Source organism: Oryx dammah, unplaced genomic scaffold (assembly GCF_014754425.2).
Source record: "Oryx dammah isolate SB20612 unplaced genomic scaffold, SCBI_Odam_1.1 HiC_scaffold_2, whole genome shotgun sequence".
Classification (NCBI taxonomy): Eukaryota; Metazoa; Chordata; class Mammalia; order Artiodactyla; family Bovidae; genus Oryx; species Oryx dammah.
The window spans coordinates 97893699-97914051 of record NW_024070186.1 but is presented as its reverse complement, the minus strand read 5'-3'; the positions used below and the strand labels follow the sequence as shown (position 1 = coordinate 97914051).

General features: G+C 37.2%; 1 protein-coding gene and 1 pseudogene across 3 annotated transcripts in view; both read left to right on the top strand.

Annotated features, from left to right (window-relative positions):
• Window positions 1-20353, top strand: part of GRAMD1C (GRAM domain containing 1C) — a 98324-nt gene that overhangs the window by 72584 nt on the left and 5387 nt on the right. For all 3 annotated transcript variants that reach the window (XM_040224530.1, XM_040224523.1, XM_040224516.1), the window contains 8 exons: window positions 4761-4898; window positions 10763-10881; window positions 12539-12681; window positions 13541-13644; window positions 15059-15235; window positions 16719-16776; window positions 18628-18738; window positions 19118-19223. In XM_040224530.1, the coding sequence (XP_040080464.1) occupies window positions 4761-4898; window positions 10763-10881; window positions 12539-12681; window positions 13541-13644; window positions 15059-15235; window positions 16719-16776; window positions 18628-18738; window positions 19118-19223 (956 nt within the window). The remainder of the gene's footprint in view (window positions 1-4760; window positions 4899-10762; window positions 10882-12538; window positions 12682-13540; window positions 13645-15058; window positions 15236-16718; window positions 16777-18627; window positions 18739-19117; window positions 19224-20353) is intronic.
• Window positions 4141-4239, top strand: LOC120859594 (annotated as a pseudogene).

Sequence of the window (20353 nt, the reverse complement as noted above, 5' to 3'; positions counted from 1 at the left end):
TAATAGTGGTGTAGTTTCTGTATTGCACAGAAGCCCTGATCACCAGTTTTTAGAGAATGGGAGATAAAACAAATTGTGTCTCTTTAGTTACTCAATTAAACTCCAAATTATCTGCCTTTCGTGCATACCTGCCTAATGCATGTTCTCACACATACTCAAAATACTGCCAACATGTGTTGTGTGTGCTCAGTGGTTTCAGTTTTATTCATGCCAACGTCCTTCTTATATTTATCGGTCTCAATTTTCCTACCATTTTCCATTGGCCACTTTCAAATTGTTATATTTGAAATAGTATTTATTCTTTATTGGATATAGTAACCTGCTACTAAGTTGAACAGTGTTCCTTTCTCCATTTAAAATACCACCTGCTAGCTTAATATGCTCCAGCAATATGATTGATGATGTTATTTAGATAGGAGGCTTTAAAGTACCATGAATTAAATAAATAAATAATCCCAGGTGGAAATAGTTTATTTCGTATCCTTACTTCCTTGAACAAATTTGCATACAAAAGGTATTATTGTTAATTTCTGGTAGTAATACCACAAGTTATGTTTTTATCAGTCATGATACAGAACATTTTATCTAACAGTAGAGTTTAAATGAAATATGAAGACATTGTATTGAAATACTTTTATGAATACAATTTATTTCCTTCTTAAATTTAAGGAAGGAAACTTGCTTTTGAAAAATAGTAGTTACAGGACTCCTTAGAGAAATGGCTGCTTTTAGGGTTACGGTGCACACTTCAGTTGTGTCTGACTCTTTGTGACCCTATGGACTGTGGCCCGCCAAGCTCCTCTGTCCAGGGGATTCTCCAGGCAAGAATACTGGAGTAGGTTGCCATGCCCTCCTCCAGGAGATCTTCCTGACCCAGAGATCGAACCCCGGTCTCTTATGTCTCCTGCGTTGGCAGCTGGAGCCACCTGGGAAGGGCTAGGGTGGGGACTATACGAAATGAGCCCAGATATAGGGCAAGAATATAAAGAGACCCTTGAAAAAGAAAGAAGAGGCATGTCAGAAGGTCATAGGCATCAACCTGAAAGAGCTTCTAATGGCCAAACAAAAAATAAGTGTGAGCAGCAAGATAAATACTGGATTATAACCTAAAGTATCAACTGACTTTGTAAGTCCCTCCTGATACCAATGGTTGAATAAATATATAAATGGGGGAGAAAGCAGGAGTCTTCCTTACAGAGCTCCAAATAATAAATTATATATGTAGATCTTTTCCCTTCTAGGAGGTGGAGCTGAATTCTCCTCCCCTTGAGATGGGCTGAACTTAGGGACTCATTTCTAATGAACAGCATATGGAAAGAGGAAAGTCATACCTTTGAAGTGGAAAAGCCTGCCAGATACCACCTTGACCAATTGATCAAGGTTAATCAAGGTTAATGCTGTTATGTATAACCCCTGAGTTTGTGGTGTTCATCCCCCAAATCCAAACCCTGGTCTAATCATGAAAAAAACCTCAGGTGAACCCAAATTGGGGGACATTCTACATAATACCTGACCTGTACTTTCAAATGTATTAGGTCATTGAAAAACAAGAAAAAAGTGAGGGACTGTCATAGATTGGAGGAGACTAAGATGATAACAACTAAGTACAAACATGGTACCTTGGGCTGGATTCTTGTTCAGAAAAAGACATTACTGGAAAAAATAGGAATAAAGTCTTGTTTAGTTAATTGTCCCTCTAAAATTATTAAAAAATAAAAAAATTAAAAGATATCATTGCAAAAAAATGGCAGCCCACTCCAGTACTCTTGCCTGGAAAATTCCATGGACCGAAAAGCCTGGTAGACTATAGTCCATGGGTTCTCAAAGAGTCAGACACGACTGAGCGACTTTACTTACGATTTTTTTTTATTTTCCACAGTCACCTAAAATGGTTATATAACACTTATGTGCCAAACTCGTAATGTACTTAGGTGAAATCAACATGATCCCTGCTCACATAGAACTTAAGGGTCTAGTGCAAGAAAGGGGCAATAAAAAGACACTAAGTCAGTAAAAATATAATTACAAGTTAGGATAAGTTCTATGAAGGTGATGATCAGGATACATAGAATACCTATACTTGTTTGCTTTCTTGTGAATGTATGAATTATTTTTACAATGAACTTGAAAGTTAAAGTGAAAGTTGCTCAGTTATGTCTGAGTCTCTGAGACCCCGTGGACTAGACTGTCCATGGAATTCTCCAGGCAAGAATACTGGAGTGGGTAGCCTTTCCCTTCTCCAGGGGATCTTCCCAACCCAGGGATCAAAGCTAGGTCTCCCTCATTGCAGGTGGATTCTTTACCAGCTGAGCCACCTGGGAAGTCCAAGAATGCTGAAGTGGGTAGCCTATCCATTTTCCAGCGGATCTTCTCGACCCAGGAATTGAACCAGGGTCTCCTGTATTGCAGGCGGATTCTTTACCAACTGAGCTATCAGGGATGTCATAATGAACATATATTACTTCTGTGTCAGAAAAAGCTGTTTCTCAAGCCTAATTTGGAAGTTACCTCATAGAACCTTAGTAAATTGCCTAGGTTCAGTGATTAATTTCTATGCCAGAGGAGCCATTACTTGAGATTGCAGTGCCTACCATGTGCATGCTTTTGTCTACACGTAGTATTGTTGCAGGAAGGAGGTAAATTGATATCTACCCACTATCCCTAACTTCTCTGCACCTATAACAAAACAGGGAGACAGACCATTTCATGAGGAGTAGCTGGAGTAAAGGCAGAGCTGGAGGGATTTTTCTTTCCTTTTTTTTTTTTGGATTTTTCTTTCCTGCTTCTTAGACCACTGCCTTTTACTTTGACTGCTTCCCGTGGCTTAATGTGGACAGATGCTCAACACATAATTCTTAGAACTTGATTTGTGAGCTATGGGGAGTGTTGTCACAGTTTTCATTCTGTAATGATGGGCATAATCCATGTAATAATAAATAACCCCAGTCCTGAAATCATTAAAATTTCAATTGGATTGCTTTACTCCATTTCCTTTATTCTACCAGACTCCTGTTCCTAGATGTCCCCCAGCCCCGCCATTTCCTTTAGAGTCTTCGGAGTTAAATTCTTGCACTATAGAACAGGGTTAAGTTTGTGTGTTCTGGAGCTACAGTGATTTCAGGTTCCAGTTCCGCCACTGACTAGCCATGGAGCTTTGGCAATTCTCTGAGTGCTGCAGTTTCCTCATCTGTACAGTGGAGATGAAGATGTGAATAGCTCATGCCTCACAGGATTGCTGTGAGACTATGTGTGAATACCTCTAAGTTGCTCAGCACAATACCTGACATGTAGTAACATCATGAATGCATGGGCTATTTCATGTAGTGTTTCCAGGGAATATGAGGAGAGGTGAGCTTCCTTATTTTCTACAAAAGAGTTTTCAACATTGCTGTCAGTTTCTTAGAAAAAATATAGTATTCCATTGGGCTTTATTTAGCTTTGAAGAATACTTTTCAGAAGGATTTCTTTTTTGATTAATTAAATTATTTTTTACACATGTTTATTTTTAAAATTAATTTATTTTAATTGGAGGATAATGACTTTACAATATTGTGATGGTTTTTGCTGTACATCAACATGGATTTGTTATAGGTATACATATGTCCCATCCCTCTTGAACTGCCCTCTACCTACCCCATCCCACCCCTCTAGGGTTTCTCAGAGCACCAGTTTGCGCTCCCTGAGTCATACAGCAAATTCCCACTGGCATCTCTTTTACATTTGGTAATATATATGTTCTTCTCTTCATTTGTCCCACCCTCTCCTTCCCCACTGTTTCCACAAATCTGTTCTCTATGCCTGTGTCTCCATTGCTTTCCTGCAAATAGGTTCATCAGTACCATCCTTCTAGATTCCATATATATGTGTTAATATATGATATTTATTTTTCTCTTTCAGAAGGATTTCTTTTAATGTGTAGTATTGAGAACAGATTGTGAATACAGTGATACTTGTCTTGGGGGAGTGAACTTTAAGTCAAGTTTGAAACATTATTCAGACTAGTAAGATAGTGAGTACAGCAGATATTAAAGCCATTAATGTCTTAATATTTACTTAATATGTATGCACATTCAGAAAGAGGACCTGCAATGTGTCCCTTGTCACTCTTGAAAGATTCCTTTTTTTAAAATATTTTTTTGAGTGCTTGGTTTGGCAGCACATATATTGAAATTGGAATGATACAGAGGTTAGCATGGCCGCTGCACATGGATGACACAGAAATTCATGAACTGTTCTTTTGAATGATATACGATATTATGGGAGTTTAATATCATGCAAATTAAATAGTTCTATATCTTGGTTTTTGACAACTGAACTATTGATCATATATAGTTTCATTACTATCTACTTGGCTCAGACGATTAAGCGTCTGTCTACAATGTGGGAGACCCGGGTTCGATCCCTGGGTCGGGAAGATCCCCTGGAGAAGGAAATGGCAATCCACTCTAGTACTATTGCCTGGAAAATGTCATGGACTGAGGAGCCTGGTAGGCTCCTGGTAGGCTCCTCAGTCCATGGGGTTGCAAAGAGTCGGACATGACTGAGCGACTTCACTTTCACTTTCACTTTTATGTATAGTTATACATAATATGTATGAATATAATACCAATTTAGAGTTTTAATAGTGTCATGTAAAATGTGCTGTGATCATTGTAATCACATTTAAAAGCCATTTTGTGTCCAAAACAAACAAAATGAAACCTCGAAATTACCTTTCTTTGATGTCTTCCCTTTTTGTTCTGTGTTTTTTGTTTCCCCAGAAAACATTCTTGAGAAAGACCTTCATGGAAGACTTTATATCAACCGTGTGTATCATATCAGTGCTGAAAGAATGTTTGAATTGCTGTTCACCAGTTCACGCTTTATGCAGAGATTTTCTAATTCTAGAAATATAATAGGTTGGTCTTGTGTTCTTATCTAATGATAAATGTGGGAGAATTTTATTATCCTTAGAGAGTTTATGTTGTCAAGTGGAAAAATTAGACAGGCTTCGGTTTTATTTTGGTGATGTAGAAACTAGTGTTTAGGTGTTTTGGGTAAAATCACATGTAAATAGTATGATTTTTCAATTAGTCAGATCTTACCTACTATTAAGTTCAGACCCTTTGAGAACTAAAACTCCATTTATTTATTAATATAGCAGTTCAATGGAGAAGGCAATGGCACCCCACTCCAGTCCTCTTGCCTGGAAAATCCTATGGACGGAGGAGTCTGGTGGGCTGCAGTCCATGGGGTCACGAAGAGTCAGACACTACTGAGCGACTTCACTTTCACTTTTCACTTTCCTGCATTGGAGAAGGAAATGGCAACCCACTCCAGTGTTCTTGCCTGGAGAATCCCAGGGATGGTGGGCTGCTGTCTATGGGGTCCCACAGAGTTGGACACGACTGAAGCGACTTAGCAGTAGCAGTAGCAGCAGCATAGCAGTTCAATTGGGTTGAGCCCCATTTAAAAGGATTCCATTGTGGAATAGTCGGATTCTGTGCATGTATGCTAAGTTGCTTCAGTTGTGTCCAACTCTTTGAGACCCCATGGACTGTAGCCCGCCAGGCTCCTCCGTCCATGGGATTCTCTAGGCAAGAATTCTGGAGTGGGTTGCCATGCCCTCCTCCAGGGATCTTCCTGACCCAGGGATCAAACCTGCACCCCTGTGTCTCCTGCATTTGCAGATGGGTTCTTTACCACTAGTGCCACCTAGGAAGCCAACTGGGTTCTAGTCGAGTATGAACTAGCATAGTCACTTTGCAAAATGATTTGGTGGCATCTACTAGACACATATAACCTCCAGACGTGGGTACCAGTGTACTCTGAAAGATGTGCTGCCATGTTGACAGCAGCATTATAATGGCCCCCAAACTCAAAACAGCCCGAATATCCACCAGTAATAGAATGGATAAACAGATGTATGTTCACACCAAAGAATACTTATGGCGATGGGAGAAAAAAAAACAAAACTGCTGTTAACAATACATATAAGTCTTATGGGTATACTATAGTATTAAGCAAGAGAAGTCAGACATAAAATAGTACATACTGTGATTTCTTTATTTAAAGTTCAAAACGAGGTAAAACTTATTTATAGACATAAAAGCAGCAGAGTAGTTAACTGCTGTGGGGACTGCTGTGGGTGGATAGAGACTGGAAGGGAGCTTCTGGGATGCTGGTAAAGTTCTCTATCTTGATTTGGGTAGTGGTACACATGTGTGTTTTTTCTGCAAATTCATGGAGACTTGAGGTTGCAATGCCTAAGGTCTATCTTAATGAAAATACTCCAATTAGGAAGGTTGTTATAAAAAAGATTTTATTGATTATGTGTTAAAAGTTCTATTTTGGTAAACATCTCAAAGAAGCATATAGCCAACCTGAAATTGAATTTATCCTAAATATTTCAAGATATCTTAGAAACTTTGGGAGCATATGGTTTAACTTGCTATATAAAATTAGAAAACACCAGTGGCAGAGATCCATATAAGCTGAGTCATTTGACATAGTCAAAGAGAGTCAAGTTAAATATAATGTATAATCTAACCATTTTATTAACCATTAGATGTTATTCCTTTATTTGAAACTTCTATATAAACATAATTACATATTCATAGGCTATAACATTGATACAGACTAGATAGAAAAAAGTAATTTTTTCTTATTATTCATAGTAGAGTAGCAAAGCAATTTCTGATTGATAGCTATTGTCTTGTGATTATATTAAATGTCATGTTTTTAAAAATCATTAATTTTTTTCCTGTTCTTCCAGTTTTAAAAATGTATAATACCTGAGGGATATAAATCTTTCTTTTCACTAGGTAGCTCATGTTTAACATTGTATCTGTTCTGAATCTATTTTGTATGTTCTTGCTATTCATGTCTGCCTGGAGAATTTGCCAATTCCAGAAGAGCTGGATATTTTATATCTCTTAATTTTCTAAGATGCTGTCTGTTGATAATGCACTGCCATTTTTATGGCTGGAAAGGCCCAGAGGGAACTAGCTATGTTATTCCACATTGGTACAAAATGAAGGCGTTTTTTTTTTTTTTAATCACAGCTGCGTTTGGTGTCTGATATCATATCTAGCTTCAGTATGGATGACTGTGTTTGCCATCTGATGCTATAAATGGCTTTGGGAAGAAAAGGCTTCTGGCTTATCACAAGTATAAATAGTTATAGGCGTGTTGCCATTAGACCTAGAATTAGTCAGAAGGTTTGCCCCCAAAGAGATAATCTGCTTATGATTGCATACTATACTATTCTCTTCTGAATTTGTTATCTGGTAATCAAAGTTGCATTTCTTGAGAACAGGTTTCAAAGGCTTCTTTTTAAACTATTAAGAGTTTAATGGGAAAATATAGTATGGTCAGTTATTTGTGGATTTAACCTAATTTCAGCACTAAAATGGCTACTTCTGGATCTATTTTTTTATAATTAAAATTTATTTATTTATTTTTAAAAAATCACAATTTGAATTCTTTAAACTGTTTATGGTTATAGGACACTATTTTTATAATGTAAAGCTCAGTTTTAAGTCTTTTTATTCAACTTTCTAATTTTGAAAAAATGCAGATCTTTAGAAAAGTTGCGTGAATAGTATAATGAAACCTACCCATCACCTACATTCACCAGTCTTTTTTATTGTGGTATTATTTCTGCACATAACATAAAACTTACCATTTTAATAATTTTAAAATGTACAGTTCAGTGGCATTAAGTACATTCACATTGTTCTGTACCCATCACCATCTCTGAAACTTTTCATCTTCCCTGAACTGAAACTCTGTCCCTGGTAAACAGTAACGCTCCATTTTCCCCTCTCACCATCTCCTGATGAACACCATTCTACTTTCTGCCTCCATGAATTTTACTATGCTTCTGTTGTTCAGTCACGCAGTTGTCTGACTCTTTGGGACCCCATGGAGTGCAGCACGCCAGGCTTCTCTGTCCTTCACTGTCTCCCGGAGCTTGCTCAAACTCATGCCCATTGAGTCGGTAATGCCATCCAACCATCTCATCCTCTATCATCCCCTTCTCTTGCCTTCAATCTTTACCAGCATCAGGGTCTTTTCTAATGGGTCAGCTCTCTGTACCAGGTGGCCAAAGTATTGGAGCTTCAGCCTGAGCATCAGTCCCTCCAATGAGTTTTCAGGATTGATTTCCTTTAGGATTGACTGGTTTGATCTCCTCGCAGTCCAAGGGACTCTCAAGAGTCTTCTCCACCACCACAGTTACAGTATTTGTTTCTTTGCGACTGCTTATTTCACTTAGCATAATGTCTTCAAGGTTTATCCATATTGCAGTATGGATTTCATCTCATTCCTTTTAAAGAATAAATGCTAAACCATTGTATGTTTATGCCACATTTTGTATACCTACTCCTTTATCAGTGGAGTTTTGAGTTATCTCCACGTGTTAGTTATTGTGGATGCTGCTGCTGTGAACGCTGATGTACAAGTATGTGTTTGAATCCTGCTCTTGATTCCTTTGGGTAAAACCTAGAAGTAGAAATGGATCGTAAGGTAATTCTATATTTAATTTTTTGAAGAACTGCCGTATTGCTTTCCACAGTGGCTGCATCATTTTATAGCCCCACGAGCACTGCATAAAGGTTCCAATTTCTCCATATCTAGCCAACCTCTCATTTTCAGGTTTTTGTGATGATAGTTATCCTAGTGGATGTGAAGATTCACCAATTTTAAACTTTTATTACATCAAAGGATTCTTGAATTATTTATTTTGCAATTTTTGCTTTTGATTACTTCAACTTATTGTATCAAAATGCCTCATATGTCTGTTTGTATACTGTTGCCGTTTTTTCTCATAACTTCATCTGTTCTTTATATTATGATGAACTTTACTTAGGTATTGGGGACTTGACTATTCCAAAATGTTGTAACATTCTGACACGTGATATTCAATAGGCTTGTTGGTAACACTGATGAAAATACAAGTGAAAGACAGACTTTTATCTTTGTTGATAATTGCTTTGTTGAATAGTGTGCAGTTTTAACAGCAGAATTCAATGATATCTTTAAATTTAGTCACTGGTTAACAATGAACTATTTGTATAATTTTTCTGAAACAGGCTGACATACGACCAAAGTGATATTTTACAAAGTATTTTATAATTAATTTTATATCATTTTAAAACAAATTCTGTATTATAGATCCCATGATTTGAGATGTTGCCTGTTTAATTTGCTTGCAAAATTTTTCTGCAAAAGATAAGCAACAGGCAGCTTCAGGATCCCTCATTAAATCCCTAGGCTTAGCTGACTGAAAGAAGTTAAATAAAATTGAATATATCATAAAGCCTGTTTCCTTTCCTTTTATGATGGGTAACAGGTTAGATAAAAGCTTCTATTTTAGCATATTGATGTGCAGCAGCCAGATATACTAATTGCCTAAGTCCACTGTGCTAGGTAGGGCTTCCCAGGTGGCTCAGAGTCTGCTTACAATGCAGGAGACCTGGGTTTGATCCCTGGGTTAGAAAGATCCCCTGGAGAAGGAAATGGCAACCCACTCCAGTATTCTTGCCTGAGGAATCCCATGGACAGAGGAGCCTGGCAAGCTACAGTCCATGGGGTCACAAGGAGTCAGCTACGACTTAACAACTAAATAACAACAACAAGAACAGTTGTGCTAGGTGACTTAGTCAGATCTTTGAATAGAGTTCATGATGCTGTTACCTGTATTTTCCTAGTGTTAAATGAACTTGTTAAATGAACTTTGTTATATGGTGCTATGTTCTAAAGATGTTCAGTTCAGTTCAGACGCTCAGTCATGTCTGACTTTTTGTGACCCCATGGACTGCAGCATGCCAGGCTTCCCTATCCATCACCAACTCCTGGAGCTTACTCAAATTCGTGTCCATAGGGTTGGTGATGCCATCCAACCATCTCATCCTCTGTCATCCCCTTCTCCTCCCACCTTCAATCTTTCCCAGCATCAGGGTCTTTTCAAATGAATCAGTTCTTCACATCAGGTGGCCACAGTATTGGAGTTTCAGCTTCAGCATCAGTCCTAATGAATATTCAGGACTGATTTCCTTTAGGATTGACTGGTTGGATCTCCTTGCAGTCCAAGGGACTCTCAAGAGTCTTCTCCAATACCACAGTATTTCTGTTCAAAGTGTGTTTTTGCTCATTGTGTTGTTGCTAAGCAAAATAAATAGAATTTTTACAGAATCTTGCCATAAAGATAGATTTTTCTAGAACTTTTTCATATAGAAAAGGTTATATAGCTTATTTATATTCCATTGCCCCCTCCTTGATTAAAGATCTCTGCAGAGAAGCCATTATCATTGTATGATTTCTCCTTGATGTGATTTCTCCACAAGTTGAGGTCAGATCATATTGCTACATTAAGGACAAATGTCTTTCAAGGTCTCGTCCTTGGGAGTGTTGAAATGTTCTGTCTCTGATAAGTGGACACCATTACTTCACTTTGTAGGTACTGGAAACTTTAAAAAGGAGCCCACTGATTATATGCTTTTAATTTTATCTTCTAAAGAAAAGAAAAAATGTTTTAATAGACAACAATTTAGAAGTAAATTGATCAGAGATGAGGTGTATGTCACATGCAAGAAGAGTGCCTGATGTGACTTTACTCTTCTTTAATGTTAAAAGAATAATACAGTTATAAGGAAGTTAGAACTAGTCACAGATAAAAATTTAAATAGCTCAAAAACTCTCTCTTTGATTCCATTACAAGCCATACCCTTCAAATTTCTAGAACTAACTCTTTTCACTAACTCTTTTTTGCTGTGATTAGATGTAGTATCTACCCCTTGGAATGTGGAACCTGGAGGGGACCAGCTGAGAACCATGACTTACACTATAGTCCTTAACAATCCACTAACTGGAAAGTGTACCACGGCCACTGAGAAGCAGGTATGCCTATGCCGCTAGTATTCCAAAAGAACCATGTGTGTGGAAAGAGAAAAGATGCCTGTCAGAGATCCTAGTCACCAATTTACAAGACGGTCTCAGCAAGTATACAGCAAGACAAAGAAGGGAGGAGAAACTGTTTACTGGTTAAAAAAGTTTAAGAGGCACATAAATCAACCCAATCCTAATTCAGACAAGCCAACTGTAAAAAGGCTGTTCTGAGATTTAAGGAATTGTTCACTTCTATGTTCTGTAATGGTATGGTTGTTATATTTTAAAGCAAAGAGCATTTATCTTTTAAAGGGATATACTGAGGAATTTTAGGGAATCCCTTGGTGACTCAGTGGTAAAGAATCCACCTACAATGCAGAAGACGTGGTTTCGATCCCTGTGTTGGGAAGATCCCCTGGAGAAGGAAATGGCAGTCCACTCCAGGATTCTTGCCTGGGAAATTCCAAGGACAGAGGAACCTGGAAGACTACAGTCCATGGTGTCACAAGAGTCAGACACAACTGAGAGACTAAACCACCACCACCACTGAGCAATTGATAAAGAAATATACTGATGTATTTTTGGATGAAATTATATTGGTGGTTAGGATATCTTTTAAAAGTAGCTAGGCAGAAGATGAAGGTGGAGGGAGGGAATGTGGGGAGAGGTACAGATGAAACAGGACTGAGTGTGAGTTAATATTGAAGCTGGTTGATGAGCTGATGAGGGTTCATTACGTAATGTTCATTTCTACTCTTGTATATGTTTGAACTTTTTCATAATAAGTGTTTTGTTTTTTTTTTTAAATAACACTATTGGAATCTGATTTACAGGATCGTAAGGGTTAGGGCCAAATAACTAGATGGCTGCTATGACGTATGAGGAAGAGAATGTTAGGTATTTTCTTTCTACTCCATGACCAGCATGGCACTGTCATATATTGCGGTTTATGTCTGGCCAGTTTTGTTGAAGTACTGTATATCTGTTCTGAAGAGTTAGAAAATATCTATTAACATCTGAATTATTCTTGCTGTCTTAGTTTTTGTCCATCAGTGTTCAAAAGGACTTAAAATTTTCTCTTCCAAAGATTTCCAAACATTTAAGAGAAGTTTCTTTTTGGTATTTGAGAGTCTTTGATAACTTTAGAGGATAAATAGAAGAGGTAAGGTTAAAATGAGAAAGAGTTGGCCAGCAACCACTTCAAAGCCTATTTAGGGAAAGCAGTATTTTGTCTGGTTGTCCCCTTCCTTCATTTTTTTTGGTGAAGAGTGGTTTTTATTAAATTTTAATGAATTTTAGGGTGGGGTCCTGGCTTTGTTCAATTAAATTTTGAATTGTTCCTCTACCAGCAACATTTGAAATTCTTAATAAACTGCTAACACAGATGAGAGATCATGTAGTTCCTTTCTCCTGTGCATGCCTAAAATGAAGGAAAAAAAAATTATACAATGAAATGACAGAGAGGCAGCAAATACTATTTCTGCACATTCCTTCTTCTCAATTTGTAGATTACATAGCAACGTGGAGGCCCTTCTGGCTTTGTATATAGGTGCCTCATGTTTTTTTTTGTAATTTGTGGGAAGGAATTCTGGTATACATGTTCTAAGTTGGCAGGGAATTTGATGTATTAAACATGTACATGCAAAAAAATTCCATCTTATTTTGGCAGAGACTGTATAAAGAAAGTCGGGAAGCACAGTTTTATTTGGTAGATGCAGAAGTGCTGACACACGATGTCCCCTACCATGATTACTTCTATACGCTCAACAGATACTGTATCATCCGATCTTCAAAGCAGAAATGCCGACTGAGGTGGGCTCCTGTAAACGAGTGTTTTAATCAGGACAGGCTACACTGTATGCTGGCAACGTATCAATCCTGAAATCTTAGTTGCAGTTTTACACAACAAAACTTTATTTCTTGCTTTGCATGTCCACTGGTGGTCAGCAGAAGGGTGGGAAGCCTCACTCAAGAACCCAGGCTGATGGGGCTTTGACCTCTGGGGCTGCACAATCCAGAATATGTATCATTTCAGTTACTACCATAAGAGAGAGAGCTATAGAGTTGTGCTCACAGTCCAGTGGCCAGAATGGTCCCAGGACCCTGTTTGATGGCAAGGGGGCTGGGAGATTTGAGCAGCACGTGGCGGGCAGTAAACAGCTCTGTTGCAGTGGGAGACCAGAAATGCTGGTGTGTTGAAGGTGGTTCTGGGCCCGTCATATGCTTGCCCTAGTCTCAGCTAGTGTACTGACTTTTAGCTAATGTATGACCACTAGCGATTTTTTATACAAGGCGTTTAGGACATTTAATTTATTTTGAGCCTTTATTGCTATTTAAATAAAGAAAACTCAGAATTTGAGAAAGCAAGGAAGTAAAATGCGAAGTTGATGAAATTATTAGCAGCTCCCAGTAATTTTTTTAAAGAATTCATTTTCAGTGAACAGTTTTTTTGTAGTCTTTTTTTAAAATATAAATTTATTTATTTTAATTAGAGGTTAATTACTTTACAATATTGTGTTGGTTTTGCCATACATCAACATGATTTTTGTAGTCTTAGTGACTTTACATCTTGTTGGCTTTCCACTGAATTCATTCCTACATTTAAATGCAACGTTCATAATGTGATTAAATCCTGTAAATTAAATATTCTTCTTCCTTCCTTATTCATTAGAGTTTCAACAGATTTGAAATACAAAAAACAACCATGGGCTATTATCAAATCTTTAATTGAGAAGAATTCCTGGAGTTCGCTGGCAGATTATTTCAAACAGCTTGGTTTGTAAATTTCTTGATTTATCTACTTTTGTAAGAATGGCATTTATTAACAGAATGGATGGATTCTTCAATTGGATTCATAGTAGGAACTGGTAGATGGCACTGGAATGACTCTTACTGAAGGGTTCCAACTGTTACACTTAAAATTTAAAAACCTCTAATTTTCATTGATCTACCAAACACTTATATAATGCTTATGATATGCCAGATGTTGCCCTGTGTGTTTTATAAATATCAACTCATTCCAAACCTATAATTTTTTCCCCCATTTTACTAAAGAAGAAATATCAAAACAGAGAGAGAAAGGTTAAGTGACTTTTCCAGGATCACACACTTAGGAGCTGTCACACTCCCTCCCTCTGCAAGAAGCCAAGGAAGCTGACTGCAGTGAGGGGCTGGGTGACCTGATCATAAGCATGCAGTGTGCTCATGAAGAAGGTCTGGAGAGTCCTCAGGCCCATACCTCCCTTACCGACGTAGCTCTCCTGGGTTTACGTAGGCCCACTTAGCCATGGGACCATGTACATGTATGGATTTGGTGGAGGGGAAGTGATGTAGTTGTTCTCTTTGGATACATTCCTTAAAATGTACATGAAGAAAAAGCATACATATATATGTTATATATATATATATGTCATACACACACACACACACATACATGAATGTAATTAATTTAGTTAAAGAAAAGGTGATGGCAAATAAACTCAGGGTAATTTAAGGCTTCACTAGCTGGTTTGCTGGTTATTTATTTTCCTTGCTTTCTCATTGGCTGTTTCATTATTAAACTCCAAATCAGGAGCAAGGAAAGAAAAACTCAAAGATAAGTTTGGCTGATAGATAATGAACTTCTAATGAAAAATCTCATGAAGGGAAAGGTTAAAACAACTGAGAAAAACAAAGTTTTTAGATTGTTTGCAGACTTTCTTTACCAGTGCTTCATTTTTTTTGCAAACTTTCATTGTAAATTAGAACTATTGTATGCTGCCTCTTCTTTTGAGATTGATGATCAAGCACTATAATCTATCTTGGAAATCCTTCTAGGGACCCAATGTAAGTGGGTAGCCTGTTGTTTCCATAACTGAAATCTTTACATTAATATTTAATATGGCACATGGCAAATCTGTTCTGATGGTTCCCATCATTAATTAATACAGTTCATTCTTCCTGGAATAATGAAACCTCGTTATGGGATCATTGTACACGCCGTAACTTTTCATTAAGGAAAATAAAGTTTGAATCTAGGCCGTAAGAAACCTGAGTAATAGTTACCAAGGCTTAACTATTAAGGAAAGCTATTAAGTAAAAGTTACCGAGGCTTAAAAGAAAAGCAAGCTGAGAACAAAACAACCAACCCTTCTGTATATTATAGCTGAGAAGATTTCTCCACTATCTAAAGATTATTTTTTCTTTTTAGAATCAGATTTGTTAATGGAAGAATCTATGGTAAATCAGTCCATGGAAGACCCTGGAAAACTTACTGGCCTGCGAAGGAGAAGGCGAACATTCAACAGAACAGCAGAAACAGCTCCTAAACTTTCTTCTCAGCGTCCTTCTGGAGACATGAGTTTAGAGGCCAAAGGGGATATTACAGGTAGCTGTTACCTGGTAAACAAAGATGAAAGCTCTTTTTTTCTTTATAGGTTTACTTATATGAAGCAGAATATGCCTCTTGTTTATAAGACAGGTCAGTTAGGAGGGCTCCTTTTCCCTTCTTTTCTGATAATATTTGTCAAACTCTGAATAATATATAAAGGAGCAGTTGCAAAATGGCAGGTATGTGGCCAATAGAAGTACTGTACTGGACCTACCTGGTATTTTAAAAACTGGACATTTTTATATAAAAACTCTGATCTGACAGCCCTTGGACCCACATGCCTTGAGAGCAGCAGTCAATTAGCTGGAGCCTAGCAGTGCCTGCCTCATATAACCGAGTACTTTGGCCAGGTCACCGGTCCCTATCACTCTCGCTCACTGAGGGATGCTTCATTCGTTAATTTTCTGCCAGGCATTTACAGACATTTGATTTCTACCCTGGAATCTACTTCAGTGATTGTATGCTTTTAATGCTTATATACTGTCAGAGCCAGCTCTGTAAAACTGCAGAGATGGAATTTGACTTTTATTATCTCTGCATTTAATTTTGAAGACATCTTGTCCCTACTAACTATAACACCCTCCCTCTCAGAAATAAGAAGCTGTCATACACCCTCATCTTTTCTACATTATCAGATCCTCTTCTAAAGTTTATATCTGCAGTTCAGTTCAGTTCAGTCACTCAGTCGTGTCCGAGTCTTTGTGACCCCATGGACTGCAGCATGCCAGGCTTCCCTGTCCATCACCAACTCACAGAGCTTACTCAAACTCATGTCCATAGTCAGTGATGCCATCCAACCGTCTCATCCTCTGTCGTCCCCTTCTTCTCCCACCTTCAATCTTTCCCAGCATCAGGGTCTTTTCCAGTGAGTCAGTTCTTCGCATCAGGTGGCCAAAGTATTGGAGTTTCAGCTTCAGCATCAGTCCTTCCGTTGAATAGTCAGAACTGATTTCCCTTAGGACTAGTTGGATCTCCTTGCTGTCCAAGGGATTCTCAAGAGTCTTCTCCAACACCTTAGTGTGAATATATTTTTCTAACATTTAAACCTAATGGCTATTTAAATTTGGGATTTGGCAACAAAATTTGGGCAACAGAGAACAGGGGAGGATGATTTCAAAAAAATTTTTTTACGGATCAAAGCCTTATATACATAAAACTAACTCAAATATTATTTGCAGAGATGAAACTTAAGAGATCATTCATGATATATTGAATTGCTTACTTAATTTTAGAACAAATTAATTTGTAATATAGGTCAAATTTGCAGAACTGATATAAGGTTTCTTTTTGTATATTTGTTTAATATTACTTAGAATATCAGAAGTCAAAGAAGGGTGCAGGGAATTCACCTTAACTCACTGTGTCTTTACAAATAATTTTACAAATTTCTTCTCCAGTATTTTTCAAATGAAGTTAAACTTTTACCAGTTTTAATCAAAACCCTGAGTCTCAGATAGCCTTCTGTTTTTGTAATTTGCAGGAAAGAAAAAGGAAATTGAAAGCTGTAACACTGTCCTTATTGTGGTGATGAGTATTTTGTAAGTATTTGTGTTGAGAGCTTATTTTGCTGTGCCTTCACTTACCTTTTAATGGTTTCCAAAAAGATTTGAAAATATTTGTATATTATTGTATAGTCATTACTACTATTTGACTGATTTTGGCCTACAGAAACAGTAATTTTATATGTTTCAGTCTGGTAGTTTTGAATGATTTTCAGAACTGTTAAATTCGAGGGAATACCAAATAAACAGTCAGTAAATGTTTTTGTTTTTTAAGTTAATTTGATTTGTTTTTACCATTATAGGTTTTTAGGGAAATACCATAAAGTTAAACTATTGATATATGCAGGCTGGTAAAATCCCCAAAATGCTATTTTGCTGTATTATATTAGACCAGTGGTCCTTATCCTTTACTATACATAAGAATCACTTGCTAAACTACTAATTTCAGGGCTTCCCTGGTGGCCCAAGGGTTAGGACCCTGTGCTTCCAATGCAGGGGACTTAGGTTCAATCCCTGGTCTGAGAGCTAAGATCCCACAAGTCATGTGGCATGGCCAATAAATAAAATTTAAAACTAAAATTTAAAAAATATTAAGTTAAACATAAATTTCTCAGCTCCAACACTACAGATTGAATCAGTAGGTCTTCAGTAGGAATCAAGAATCAGTAGTATTCTAAAACACACTGCATAGGTTATTCTGACACAAGTAATCTGAGGATTGTAGGATTAGAAATACTGGAATAAATAGTCTGCATCTCAGAGTATTTTTTTGGAATCTTCTGTCAGTCATATTTAGACTCCTGTTATCTCCACGGCTATACTTGGATCATTGGGTAGTCCATCAGATTTAATTGAATTAGTTCTGACTGGATGATATGCTCTGGGTGTATTTTTTGGAAAGAAATTCTTATATCAGCCTTTTTTTCTAATTATAGACTTCAGAACATAGAAAATGTTTGTTGTACCTTCAAGTTTTATAAAAGCTTTTCATATTCTGCTTAAATTGGTTTGCTGTGACAATTTTGAATAGTATATATTATATTATCTGTGATCTTTTGTATCACTTTGCAGAAAATTTATAGTCAGATATTAAATGTTGATTTTTATGCCATTTCATAGATTTGATTTTTTTGCTACTACCTTAGTTTTCATCTTCAGGATGGGTAAGAGTGAATACTATATATTTTAAGGCAAGTCAATATTTTAACAGGAAAACATAAGAGAGATGATGCCACCTATGTATTTGCATATATATGTAATGAGATACATTCATTCACTTGACATGCTGTTGTGAATACCAGCAAAGTAAGGGTACTTAACAAGTAACATTTTATATATGATACCACTGATGTCTGTTTGGGATTTGAAACTTTGTCTAAGTAGAACCAGAAGGAATTTTTGCTGAATGTGCATTTGTTTGGGCTTCCGCTGGGAATAAGAGGTACATAATGATCTATCTAAGAGCAAATCCATATTGATCTTCATTTCCTTTCTGAAGTACGGTACTATGCATGTGTAATTGCTTGAGACAAAAGCACCCCAAAATAGATCTTGAAAGCTAATGTGGTAGATTTCTAGGCTGGTGGTTGCACATCAACACTGGTTAGGATTCCTGGCAGAGAGGAGAGACGTCAGGGACAATCCCAACCTGCTTATTTGAGGACTTCATTGTCACTAGTTACCTTCCAACTTTTCCCTCAACATCCACTTAGTACTTAAAGTTATTATTTCATACAATAAAATAGGAATAATTAATTTAAATAATAACTAATTGGAAACTAGTCTGGGTAACGGGCATTTTTGAAGCTTTTGCATGTCTCTTCTGCATTAGCAATGCTTTCGGTCTGAGTGAGAGTGGACTAACCAGGTCTGATTTTCTCTGTCTAGTTTGCTGTTGCTAGTTTTGCTGAATGTGATGCTGTTTCTGAAGTTGTCAAAGATAGAATATGCTGCTCAGTCCTTTTACCATCTTCAGCTCCAAGAAGAGAAATCTTTAAAGTAAGTCTTCCCTTCCAAAACCTATTATTTCAATAATTCCTGTGCTGCAGAAAATTTAAGTCCAGTTTTAGAGAGTTTGGTCTGCCAACTTCTCTTTAGTCATATACTGTTTTGTTTTACCTGCAAATTTATGGGACTAATGATTTCTGGAAAAAGCTAGAAGCCGTTCCCTTGATCTGTCAAAAAAATTTTAAATTATTTATTTGGCTGTGCCAGGTCTTAGTTGCAGCATGCAGGATCTTTTAGTTGCTGCATGCAAACTCTTAGTTGTGACATGTGGGATCTAGTTCCCCAGCCAGGGATCAAACCTGGGCCCCTTGCATTGGACTGCCAGTGAAGTCCCTATTTCCTGATCTTTAAGATGGTATTTTTCTTTCAGTTTAGCCTCTGATATGGTGTCAAGAGAGGAAGCTGTTCAAAAGAGCAAAGGCCAGGCCCATCGCTTAAAAGGAGTGCTCCGGGACTCCATCGTGATGCTGGAACAGGTTGGTACCTCTGTGTCCCATGGTACTTGGTACTCATCCCAGTGATTCAGCTGCTTTTCTGGCTGTGAGAGAATATTCACTATACCATTATTTGAATAAATACCCCTTCTAGAGGCATCTAACCTTGCCAGTTTCTGGATTATGCATTTTATGTATATAGTTACTTTTATCAATACTTTTTTTAAAAAATGGAAATATACTATACTTACCATTGCATACCCACTTTTTTTCAATTAGTAGTGTATTTGAAGGTGTCTCCACATCAGTATGTATACATCTACCGCTTTCTTTTTATTGATTCTTCTATATAAGATTTCATGCTTAACATTAGCTCTTTTTATAGAAATGGTAGATATTGTATACACTGCCCATTATTTTGTTTTTATCTATTAATCGTGTATCATGGAGATATTTCTTTTTTTAATAGTAAATATATATATTTAATTGGAATTAAAATGCTAAAATTTCTTTGGCTATAAGAATCTAAGATATGTTAGATAATTTTTGTACCCTACTTTACAACCTCTTGATCTTTTTCCTGCTTCGGCAGTCACTGTGGTAACCAGCTACATTGGGAAGTTGAGGACACCACCATAAAGCTGCATTCCCTTATCTCTTTTTTTTTTCCCCTTTAAAAAAAATTTATTTTATTATTATTATTATTTTTTTTACTTTACAATATTGTATTGGTTTTGCCACACATCAACATGAATCCACCATGGGTGTACACGTGTTCCCCATCCTGAACCCCCCTCTCACCTCCCCCACCACACCATCCCTCCGGGTCATCCCAGTGCACCAGCCCCAAGCATCCTGCACCCTGCATCAAACCTAGACTAGCGATTCGTTTCTTATATGATATTATACATGTTTCAATGCCATTCTCCCAAATCATCTCACCCTCTCCCTCTCCCACAGAGTCCAAAAGACTGTTCTATACATCTGTGTCTCTTTTGCTGTCTTGCATACAGGGTTATCGTTACCATCTTTCTAATTTCCATATATATGCGTTAGTATACTGTATTGGTGTTTTTCTTTCTGACTTACTTCACTCTGTATAATAGGCTCCAGTTTCATCCACCTCATTAGAACTGATTCAAATGTTTTCTTCTTAATGGCTGAGTTCCATT